General features: G+C 40.1%; 1 protein-coding gene across 6 annotated transcripts in view; it reads right to left on the reverse strand.

Moving 5' to 3' along the window:
• The window catches only part of KIAA0753 (KIAA0753 ortholog), a 14313-nt gene extending 2255 nt beyond the window's left edge, over positions 1 to 12058 (reverse strand). For 2 of the 6 annotated variants that reach the window (XM_057385659.1, XM_057385658.1), the window contains exons 1-15: positions 11985 to 12058; positions 11758 to 11898; positions 10373 to 10985; positions 9764 to 9870; positions 9403 to 9465; positions 8367 to 8582; positions 7090 to 7300; positions 5781 to 5977; positions 4510 to 4673; positions 3641 to 3730; positions 3378 to 3474; positions 3015 to 3188; positions 2156 to 2237; positions 1360 to 1480; positions 998 to 1222 (exon numbers count right to left, since the gene is read on the reverse strand). In XM_057385659.1, coding sequence (XP_057241642.1) covers positions 998 to 1222; positions 1360 to 1480; positions 2156 to 2237; positions 3015 to 3188; positions 3378 to 3474; positions 3641 to 3730; positions 4510 to 4673; positions 5781 to 5977; positions 7090 to 7300; positions 8367 to 8582; positions 9403 to 9465; positions 9764 to 9870; positions 10373 to 10985; positions 11758 to 11847 — 2450 coding nt within the window. In that variant the 5' untranslated portion in view covers positions 11848 to 11898; positions 11985 to 12058. Of the gene's footprint in view, positions 1 to 997; positions 1223 to 1359; positions 1481 to 2155; positions 2238 to 3014; positions 3189 to 3377; positions 3475 to 3640; positions 3731 to 4500; positions 4674 to 5780; positions 5978 to 7089; positions 7301 to 8366; positions 8583 to 9402; positions 9466 to 9763; positions 9871 to 10372; positions 10986 to 11757; positions 11899 to 11984 lie in introns of those variants that run through there. The other 4 variants (XM_057385661.1, XM_057385660.1, XM_057385662.1 and 1 more) reach the window with 4 other exon arrangements.
• Between the last annotated feature and the right edge of the window lie 6 nt (positions 12059 to 12064).

The raw sequence follows: 12064 nt of genomic DNA on the forward strand, positions 1-12064 counted from the left end.
CCCACAGAGGTGCCAGCCCCACAGAGGTGCCAGCCCCACACAGGTGCCAGCCCCACAAAGGTGCCAGCCCCACAAAGGTGCCAGCCCCACAAAGGTGCCAGTGCCACACAGGTGCCAGCCCCACAAAGGTGCCAGTGCCACAAAGGTGCCAGTCCCACACAGGTGCCAGCCCCACAAAGGTGCCAGCTCCACACAGGTGCCAGTCCCACACAGGTGCCAGCCCCACAAAGGTGCCAGCCCCACAAAGGTGCCAGCCCCGCAAAGGTGCCAGCCCCACAAAGGTGCCAGTCCCACAAAGGTGCCAGTCCCACACAGGTGCCAGCCCCACACAGGTGCCAGCCCCAGAAGCCCCTGGCCTTGCACCGGTGACTTAAGGCAGCACAGCTCAGAAGGCAGGATAACAGCACTGAGCACTGCCAAGGCACATTTCAGTGAGTTGATTCAGCAGGTTCAAATGCATTGATCTAATGATAGTTATTACTACATTTGCCCACTTATCCACACTTATGCAAATTAACAACATATAGGATTAGCTTCTTGTGTGCAAGTCATGTCAAGTATTGAAGGACTTATTCCTGTTTCCTGTTCCTGGAAATGTGATRCAGATGCCAAAGGTCACTCAAATGAGCCATTTCACTGATTTCAATGCTACTACATTAAAAAACATGCAGAAGTTTAAAAACTCTTGGCAATTAGGCCCGATGTCCAATCTGCCAGTACAGCCAAATGAGGGAACCCATTCTGTCTACAACCAGAGGTTAGGTTTTGCARTTCTTTCTTAATAGGGATGGATATTCCATATCCTTTTGTTTTATCCAACTACMTTTAAAATCCATGAACACTGAGCACCAGCAGAGAAATAGTCAGAGAGCCAACGGCTTTTGGCTTTCAGTTTGGAATTTAAATGGTCCCTCCCCACTTATMTCCTGAGTAAGAACAGAAAACCCTGTCATCAGCTGATACATTCACTTCCAAACCACAGAGATAGTTCATATACCTCTCAGCGATCTGCCACGGATCAAAACTGCCCACCACCTCATGGGAAATAAGCTTTAAATGATGCTTATATCTGCTGTTATAATCCAAGATGCTCTGGAGCATATTGCTTGGCACGGAGAGAGACACAGAGCATACTTTCTGTACAGAATTCAGAGGCAAGGGCTGCCGAATGTCATTTCCAGTCTGCAATTTCTCCTCTGCTTCTTTGTTTTCATCAATATCACTGGAAAGATAAGATAATTATCAAGACAGAACTAAAYTTTTAAGTCTCTTTTTGAAGAGTCAGTGTAATGAAACACTATAATGAAGTCACACGTATCTTATGCACCAGTTTGGTGTAGGGCCAAATATTCCACTTACGTGCTGTCAAAAGGTTTTYCAAATAAAATGTCTGTTTCTAGCTCTGTGTGTCCAATTAATTTGATTATCTGAACTGGATGAGGAGATGTAAATTTTTTAGCTGTCGATGCCATTTGTTGTTCTAGAAGGAAGAAAATACTATTTTAGATTGGTTTTTTAAAAGAGAAAAATTACATCTACTGCAGGTTAAGTCCTCACGAAGACTTTTGCTTCTTTTAAGGGGAAGTCCTTCAGGTAAGTGAAGTATTGAAAGTGAGAAAAAAATATAAATTCAGCTAATTATATTAAAGCTGAGCATTTTAGAAATGCTACCTTTAGTAYAAATAATTTGTGCTACCAGTGGAGACTTCCAGCAGAGAGACAGAAAATACCATTAACAAGAGCACAGTAACAATAGCACACTCCATTAAACTTAGTGGTAAATCCAAGACATAGAAGAGGAATCTATATATAAAGATTTGGTGTAAAACTTCACCTGTCTTATTGTGAGATTTTCCAACTTGTGTTAAAAACAACACAGTTTCAGTAAAGTTGTATGTGATGTGATACCTTAAAAAATCAATGTAGCTTCACTGTGCTACTCAATCAAACAGCAGGATAAAGAAAAGGAATGTTGATAAAGTATTGATTTTAGAACTACATGTTAGAAACTGCCCTCTGAAAGAAGAATCTATGGTAAAAAATGTGTCTGAGCGGTGCTATTTCATTATTTAATCCAACAACCTTGATTTCAAAACACCTGAATTTAAACCTAYACATTACAGGGAAACAAAGTTCTATCAAAAAAGACAACTACCCATTTTGTCTTGCTGGGCCCAGAACTGGGAGTCACTGTACACAATCTGGGTGACTCTCCTGCGGACAGCCTCCTGGTACATCTGCATTGGAACACACAACATCAGTCAATCAACCACGTCTGGCAGCTCAGCTGTACTAATTGTAACACGATAGGAAAGCAAGTGATGATCCTCCTTGGGCAAAGCAGCTTATTTTGACTGGTAAAACAACATAGGAAGGTAGTGGGGGATTGAAAACACAGCCATTTATCTTGTTCAAAACGCCACACTTGAATAGAAAACTGGCTGCCAGTCCCATGGGAACTCTCTCATTTCAGACCAACAGCCCTTAGCCAAACAACTGAAGGACCCCGAAGCTGCTCCTGCCTCACCAACAGGGAACCCAAATGGGTGCTCCAGACACCCAAATGGGTGTCTCCTGGGGACAAGGACACTGCAGGAYGTCACCTTCACACTTCCAACTGACAAACAGATCTCTACAAGTAAATGGCACTAAACTGAGTAGTTCTAAGTCACAATAAATTTCAAAGAACAGGAAGGTAAAAATGGAACTCAAACCAGAAACTATGAAAAAACTGATGGAAGAAAAATTATTAAGAAAGCAAGCAATATATGAGAAAGCTCAAGTCAAGTAAACATAGAAAGATGGATAAATAAAGGCACAGATAAACCATGTATTTGTCTGCTTTCTCCATGTTACCCTGTGAGATATTTTGGGTTGCCAGAGCATATTTCCTCAAGATGCTCATGCTACTAGAATACTGAGCACAAAACTATACAACTACTATAGCACAAAAAAGGGAAAACATCAAATAAAAAATCGGTACTAATGAGACCAAAAAAGACAGAAAATCTTACTTCAATTTCTTCCATTCTTTGCAACATTGACTCTAGGCTATGACTGTCAGCTRGAGGCAGGCCCTCAGTCTGGAGTCTCTGATGCTGATCCATCCTCCACAGTTCCTGAGCAGTATYTTCCAAGAGATCATCCAATAGCTTTTCACTCAGAATATCTGCATTTTCTGCAACCTCCTAATTAAAAAAAAAACAAACCCCAAAAAACTAATGCCACAGAAAACAGACACAAAGCCAATACAAGGAAGAAAAAAACCCTAAAACAAAACAAAGCAACTTGCATTAAATTGAAAAGTAATGGTGTATTGGCCCTTTATAGATGTTTGACAGCTCTGAAGGCATCATTCACCAAGCAGCATAACTTGCCTGTACCACCTGTGTCCTGTCCAGCAGAAGCTCTGACCACTCCCAAACCTTCTTCCCAGCTTTGTCTGCACATTGGGTTGGAGGAACAGTTTGTGACCTGCACAAAGAACAGCAAATGACAATGCCATTCTGAAAACTGGTATGACAACAATAATTTAGAACACCAAACTACAGAAATGTATTTTTAGGGGACTGTTGGGAGAGGGGAGAAGCTTGTATCATATCTGACACCACATATGAGATTTTTCAAACTAAGTCATTACCTTAACTTTGGTATTTTTTTCGTTTCTCCTCTGCAAAGGTCAGTTAGAACCTTCGCTCCTCTTGATTTTTTTGCTTCAAGCCTTGCTAATCTTCAAAAATAGCAGAGTAGCATAGAGGGTTACAAAATGTACATTCTAACAACTGAAGGATGAAATAGTGTGATTTTGAGTATTAGTTTGGAAGAGTTACATGAAATATTAGAGATAAAATCAATAGACTTTAAGACCATATAAGCCAGAAAATTCTGTTGAGAATGAGAGATCTTGAATCATGTTCCTGTTGTTGGCAAGGAAGTACATGGCTATCCACAAACTGTCCAGAGAAATAAGCTCCTCATCTTACCATGCACACTGCCTAGTACAGACCCAGCACCTGGATCTCCTGCTTCAAATGCCACAAACACCAGTCCCAAACCAACCTACATTTGGAGAGCCCTGTCTAACAGGATGGTGAATATTAAAGTAAATAAACCTGCACTTTATTATTGTCTGGGACAAATATATGTACCTTGCCCTTCTGGAAGAGGGGCATAGTATTTACCTTCTGAATGCAGTGCTGGGAATASCCACTCTGCCTGCTGTGTTTTGTCACTGCCCTGCCTGGCACAGTTTGGCCTTGGCTACCAGGAGCAACTCAGGCAAAAGASGAGTCCTGGCTCTTGCCAGGCTTTAGGGAATGAGGCTTCTCTGGGCCGAGTGGCAAAGGAGCACAGCAATCTGACAGCAAGCTGTGCTGTGCCACAGCCACCCTGGGCTGAAGCCAGGCCAACCTATCCTAGTTACCCGCACAGATCAGCAGCATTTCCACTGGGATTAGGGTAAAGATGAGCACTAGAGGACTGCAAACATACCAAACATACCAAACATACCGCTTAGGTGAGACAGATGGAGGCTTTGAAAGCACACAGGCCATTCTGCTCTCTTTAACAGGTCCTTTGTTCCCTTTCAGTTGGAAAGCTATAGTTGGCTCTTGAAATCGGGCATGTTTTCCTGGAGGGTGTACCCGTCTTGATTTTAAAGATTTCAGCATTTCCTTAAAAGTAACATGATCACATTAAACACACATATTCCAGTTGTTGAATTTTGAAAGTATTTTGCATTCTGCTTCAGACTTTTTCTTGAAATTGTGTCTGCTGGTTTTGCTGCACAGTTGATATATGCAAAGGTTTTACAGGTACTTTAAAGGGAAGTACAGTTGTGCCTCAACAGAACGTAAGCTTAATCCTGCAACTATTATTTCTGCAAAAAATTCCAACTTTTCCAATGTTGCTTTTCATGGGGAAAACCCTTTTTTTTTGATTTTTCAGAATTAGACTCTATGTTAACTATTAATAAATCCAGATAGAAGGTTTCCAAGGTAATATTGTATTCAGCCACAAAACTATAATACTTGCACATTTGTATTTGCTACAAGGTCACTTAGAGTCATCCTCTCAAAATGAATTACTGAAATGCTTAACGTTCCTGCCCACAATCCTCACTGAGGGAAGCAGTAAAAGTTACATAAATATACATCTATGTCACTTTGTCGGCTTTGACTTTCCTACTTAAGTGATACTCTGAGGAAGAAAAAAAAACCCCAAACCCACTTATTTGCAAAATCCAGCCCTAGGATTTTAAGAATTCTTCTGTTTGCACTATGGACCTTCTTTCTGATTGCAAAGACTTAGCAGAAACCAGAACTTGTATGGTGAAGTTTTATAACTTCTGAAATCAATTAAGTAAGCCTGCGTAASTTATATTCTCCTACATAACATTAGCACAACGTTACTGCTCAGTGCATTTTTTGTGACCGAGGATGACCATAGAAGGAAAATACTTCTGCTTTAATTTCAAATTGRAAAAAAAAGCTAATTTCAAACATGAAACCGCTTTCAGTCAGCATTTTCCGTACCAATTCTGTTGTTGTTTCTAGTTGTGGAGTGTATTTCCAAGGAACAGCAATCACTGCTTTCGAGAAACATTTGTTAAAATAGTCATAACCACTAAAAGTAACAGGCAGATGACATAGTTTGCCTCCTATGTTTCCCAGTTCCCAATAGCAATATCGTGAGGAAGTGTGAAGCTTTGACAGTGTCTAATATAAAAAAATCCCAGGGCATGAGCAGAAGGCAACACAAATGATTTATCACTTCCATACCTGTGGTTTTTCAGGCAATAACACACCTTTCTTCTTCAAAGCACTACTTTCAAGAACAGATTCTTTTTTTGCAGCTCTCACCAGTGCATCTGTGCTTCCCTCACGCAAAGTGGCATTTCCCTCTGGAATAGGTGAGCCACTTTCTTCTTGGTATTTATTGTGTAATACATGAGCAGAGCTGTTTGCCTGTTGAACAGCTGAAATATTTGCAACATGTCAGTGTTTATCTGTATCAAAAATAACACATAAACTCTTAACTCTAAGTGGAAAGTCACAAGAATTGTCTATATTTCTATATTTGATACTTCTGTTATGCCAGGTGTACCTAATCACGAACTGTTTTAAGCTCTACCATAGTTTCTAAAAAATCAAAGTAAAGAAAGAAAAATGCTAGCCTTATATTTCCTGACAAGTATTAAAGGAATTGTCTTTCTTACATTGTTTTGATGAACAGGAGAGTTTGGGGTTTGTGGGCATWTACATATTTGTATGTATACAGATATTTGAAAACACACATATATACGCAAGTCATGGGAAAGCCTTTTGGTAATAATTGCTGTATGAGGTCTAGGCAGTGATAAAAAAACATCCTTTTTCAGGCAGCTAGACAAATGGAAACCATTAAATATTAATATACTGTCTCCCTGGACTGCCAAAGATGAGTTCAGCAAATGGAATTCTTCTTGTCCTTACCTGTGGGTAGCGAGGAATACTTWCTAATCTAGTAAAAACCAGTGTTAAAATGTTACTAATCTAGTAAAAACCAGTGTGAGGTATGAGAAAGTCACCACAAAGAAGAAAAACAGATAATATAGGTTATATAATAATGGAAGAACTTACAGCAGCTATCATGAGGTGCCGAAATACTTCAGGTAAATTTATCTCACAGCACCTTGAGAAAGAATAAAGCTCCTTTCCTCTCATATACAAAGTAAAAGAACAATATAGAAAGCCAACTAYGAACAGCTGCATGGCAAGATAGTGGTGAAAACCCCCAGTCTTCAGCTTAAAATTGTCTCCAGATAGAAAACTACGAGTGTTGTTCAAAAGACATTACTAGTAATAAACTGGCAAGGATAAAACAGCCACTGCTCTCAGAAGCAGAGAAATTGTACCAACCAAGGAAATTCTGAGCCAAAGTTACAGATCAACTTTTCAGTGTGAACAGTTAAACAACCACAGCCTGGTTTTWTGTTAGCCTGATTTACTAATACCTGACCAACTTCTGACCAACAGCACCATACTAAAAATTGAACTGCAGATGGCAAGTTAAGAGATAAAAATGAATTTAGTAATTCAAAATACAAACCAGTCAAGACACTTCTGGCACATGGAGGTCTTTTAGGCTCTTGTCCATGCTGTCCCTTCAAGGTGAGAGATTTGTTTTCTCCTTTTGGAGACAGAAGGTGCTTTCTGCCTGGAAATGTCTCAGTGTTGCTTGGAGATTTGGCCTGAGAAGCTGAAATACATTTCTTCACTCTTTTTGGTGTTCKCTTGTTTTCCAGCAGTGAATTTAGATCCTGCACCAAATATTTAGTTTTAATTACTCTCTCAGTAAATCTGATATAAWGAAAAGCAAATTTGAGAGATGCTAAGCAGTTGGAGCTTTTTTGGTGTGTTTTTGGGGTTTTTTTTTAATGATGATGATTATTTCTGATAGTTTCTTCATGTAGAAGCTTTTTCATATTATTAACTTGTACCTTACTGAAAATGCTTTTATTTTTGCATTTACAACTGACTCCAGCAAACCATTTGTATCTTACAGAATGTTCAAAAAGAATTGAACACGAGGGCTACAGAGCAAAAAAAACCTCATGATCACATGACGTGGTAACACAGACACTTCTAACGTTATGTCCAAACTTAAACAAGAACCTCCTTTCCTATTCCCAGCCTGTTAGCACTGTTATTATTCTCATGAGCAGTTCATAACAGTAAAAATAAAAACACAGCTCTTRCAGTTTAAACAGTATTTTAAGGAAAGTATCTTATGGCTCTGGTATTGCTTTTATTTATTGATGCAGCAGGCAACATGAATCAGAACTTTTCTGTGATATCAGTGGCATGTATGAACCATCCAATAAAAAAACTATTAGAAGGGCACAGAGCTAAGTAACTCTTGTATGCACAAGTTAATCTTCTGCCTGGACAATTCTGCACCCAAAACCATATGAGATCCTCAGGTGCTCATCACTGATGCTGATGATTAAAGCAKACATCCAAAGTAATAAACAAATAATGCATACCAATGCATAAAATTAATTCCTTCAGTCTTGAAAATGACAAGTGAATTAGAAACTGATGCTTTGCTACCACTATCACTACCAGTCCTAATTCTACCAGGACAGCCAAGAAAGATAGGAACAGCCTSAATAAGACCAGCAGCAGGTAGCTTCTGTGTTTAGGACGCACCTTCCTTTTAGTCCACCATTACTCAGGAACATTAGAAGTACATTTTTATATTGGAAAATATGGCCTTTAAAGTATAAAAACAAAACCAGAAATACATTCTGTTCATTTCATGAACACAATCTCATGCTTCACTACATCTTTCCTGCCTTAGCAAAAACAAATGGTTTTTCCTACCTCAACTTGCAACAAAATATCTATAATAACATCAGAAATGGAAGAATCCCCTTCTAGTTTGGCGGAGCAGAGAGACAACTGTCGAATGAGACTGCCCAATTCCTTGTAGTGGGCAGGAATCTGCTCATCTGTTTGATCTGCAAACTGATTGGCAAACGCYTGCAAGGTTCGTACAGCTCCTCTGTGCACTGCTGCCAACCTGGACACTGCTTGAGACTGAAAAAATAAAAAATAAATGCTTTAGTAACTATAGTTTCTATGAATACTTATACCACTGGAAGGATTGTTGCCAGAATTTCATGTAGAAACGCTCCAGCTTGGAATAATTTTGATTGATGCTAAGCCATTTGTGAAACAAAACGTAACAGGCATTGACGTAATCTACTCAAAATTCCTCACAAGAGTACTCCTGTCAGTGTCCTGCTGGCTTCAGATAAAACAGCCTGGATRTAACAGGTCCTGATGTTCCTACTGCCTGTGCCAATACAGAACTGTAGTCATCTACAGTTGGCTGGACCCTAATGTGCAACAATTGCACAAGCATAGGATACTCTCAATCCTTTGGGTTTTGTTACAAAAGAAAATACAAGTGATCGAAAAAGCACAAGAGAACAACAGGGTAGGCACGATCTCAGCGCCATCCTTCTGAAAGCTGCTGAAAGGGCAAAGAAAATCAGAAAGAAGACTGGTAAGACTGAGTGACATCAATAAAAAGTTTAGAAAGCTTTAAAATTTAAGAGTAGAACATATTGTAATTGCAAAGGAATTGGAATGAAGAAGGAATTAGAAACCACATAAAAGCAAACACACCCTCCATCTTCCTTTCATTTACTGCAGACAGAAAAGAACTGAGAAGAAGAGGCAAGCAGCAAAGGCAGTTTCAGGCCAAGTGAGCCATACTTCTCTGAGAATGAGATGAAATGTGTAAAGCAAATCTCCTTTCTGGAGAAGGCTCAGCTGCACCCTAGACAATCAAACTCAGGTACCTACAAAACTCTGTCAGTAAGTCACAGTATGAAGGATAAYTACATCTTACCTTTTTAGTATGTTTGATTGTATGAGGACTCAGTTTCTCTAAATCATCCTGAATTTCTTTTACCTGTTTATCAAGAAAKGAGAGGGAGAGGAGCAAGTCAGTCAGAATTAGTTCCATGTCTATCAATGAAAAGCAGATCTTCACTACAGCATCTGAGTGAAAGTCCAAATTTTCCAACAGTGATGCTCACCTCTCTGTCCAGCCATGAGGGAAATTAATTGCACCATTCAAATCTAAAGTAGAATGCCATGGAAGTTCAGAGATAACCTGATTGAATTTCTCTTGTTTCAGTYAGCTTTTGTTGAATTCGTCTCAATAAACTAAACTACTATGCATCCCAGTTTCAARTGATGGTTCCTACCTGTTGCTGGAGCACGTACAGCATCCGAGCTGACCGTGCYGCTTGTTGCTGTCTCCTAGTGCAAAGTCGCTGCTCGTTTTCGGGATCTAGAAGTTCTCTATCTCTCCCTAAAAAGCACAGAATATAAAGTTTTACATCTTAATTTAATTTCCACAATATCCCAATTAAGCCATGACAACAGACATAATTTAGAAATAAGGGTCTTCCATGCAGAACCAAGTCATGTATKAACAGTAATGCAAGTTAGCTATTGTAAACGCCGCATCCTGCTTCTATTTAGCATTTGACTAAACAGTCAATTTAGTCAAAAGACTAAACAGATATACAATATAGCTCATTAGTTAGTTAAARGCATGTCACCCCTTAGTTTTATGACAAAGTTGCAGATAAAGCACTCAAAATTAGGAATGGTTACAGCTCCTGCTAGTTATTACAAAAGAACCAATTRCTTAAGCTGGCTAGCTTTTCTAGATGTAATCTTTAAAAAAAAATAGATGGTTCTCAAAAATTCAGATATAAATATGAATTCTAATCAAACCCAAAAAATGGGGGGAAAAATCAACAAACTAATGTACGTGTATATAACATAATTACTGTTCAGTCTTACACCTTTTTTAATAATTTCTTCAATTTTCTGGACATAGTTCCTTAATTCCTTTTGTAGACGCTGGACTTCCTGCATATTTTTATGTTCTTTTTTATTTAAATTTGGCTTGGGCTCTGGTGCTGTGTCATGGATGGGTGGAGAGTCCAAAACAGCTGGTGTTGGCTTTCCCTCCTTAACCACGCGGAGATAAATGTTTGCATCAGAGCTGGCAGATCCCCCTTGGGAAGGCTGGTCGAGCCTCTGCTGACTTGTCAAGYGAGTCTGAGACCTCAGGGCATTTTTATTTTCTTGACTTACAAGTATTTCAGTCTTCTGCTGTTGTGATTTGTGGGTCCACAATGGTTTACTGACCACATCTCCAAATACTTGCTGTTTCACTTGCTCTTCCAGACGTCTTTGTTTGACATCTCTTTTTGCCAGCTGAACAGCCAATTTCAGTCTCTCTTCAGATACCACTGAGAACATCCCAGAGTTTCTCAGGTTGGGGTCCTCACTTCCAACTGGATTTCTCTGATCGTTGGATGCCTTCAGTTTTTCTATTATAATTGGACGAGGGTGAGAGAATCTGAGAGCCAAGTTCTCTGGAACTGCAGGCACATTTCTATTAAACTGGAGCTGTTCAAAGTGTAAAAAAAAACACCCTGATGTTATATAGAACACTTTACACAGGTGATGCARCTCTGTCATGATGGCACCGTTTTGGATTTGTGCTGAACACAAAGCTAACAGCAGCCCAATGTTTTCACTCTTGCTAAGCAATGCTCACACAGGTCAAGGCCTTTTCTGCTCCTCASCWGCTCAGCGAGTAGCCTGGGGGTGGGCAAGAACCTAGAGGGGAAACAACTGACACAGCTGACCCCAGCTGACAAGAGATATTTCACACTCTGTGGCATCATGCTCAGCAGYAGAAGCTGCAGGGAATAAGGAGAAAGGGAGACTGGTGACAGCATTTGTCTTCCYAAGTCAYTGTTATATGTGTTGAAGCCATGGAAATGGCTGAACACCTGCTTGCTGATGGCACATAAGGAATTAATTCTTTATTTTGCTTTGTTTGTGCATGGAGCATTTGCTTTCCCTGTTAATCTGCCTTTACTGCAGCCCAAAACTTTTCATACTTTTTGCCTTCCTGTTCTCTTCCCTATCCCAGCTGGGAGAGTGAGCAAATAACTGCCTGCTCAGCTGCTTACTGGGACTGAATCACAACAGACAGTTAAGAATTATTACAGATATAGTTTTTGATCTCTACCCTTACAAACTGAGTGTCAAGATTATGTGTGACAGCGTGACRAAAGCTAGTATGACACTCTCTGCTGAGCTGTCTCACAAAGTGGGTCAAAATGATCCTTCTGTTACAATCACAAAGAAAAACAATTCAACACAATGGTACCTGTGTTTGTAAAGCCTTAATTTCATTTCTGTATCGCTGGGTGGTGAATGCAAACGCCTCATCAGACACCGCCGTCTTGCTCGGCCCCATCACATCGGCTTAAGAGCAAACTCCGCTATTATCCCTTGCTGGTGATCACAGCTGTGAGTGCGAGAACAATAAACCGTTATTTCACACCGGCAAAAGCAATCCCGGTTCTGATGTGAGTAACAAGAGGGAAAACCAGCCTGAGGAGCCGCGGAAAGGAGATCGGGGCGACTTCTCTGCCACGGCGCAGGGCCCGCGGCTGCTCCCGGTGCCCAGGGGG

The sequence above is a fragment of the Malurus melanocephalus genome, unplaced genomic scaffold (genome assembly GCF_030028575.1).
Source record: "Malurus melanocephalus ecotype Western Australia unplaced genomic scaffold, MMel_1.1 scaffold_853, whole genome shotgun sequence".
In the NCBI taxonomy this organism is placed as follows: domain Eukaryota; kingdom Metazoa; phylum Chordata; class Aves; order Passeriformes; family Maluridae; genus Malurus; species Malurus melanocephalus.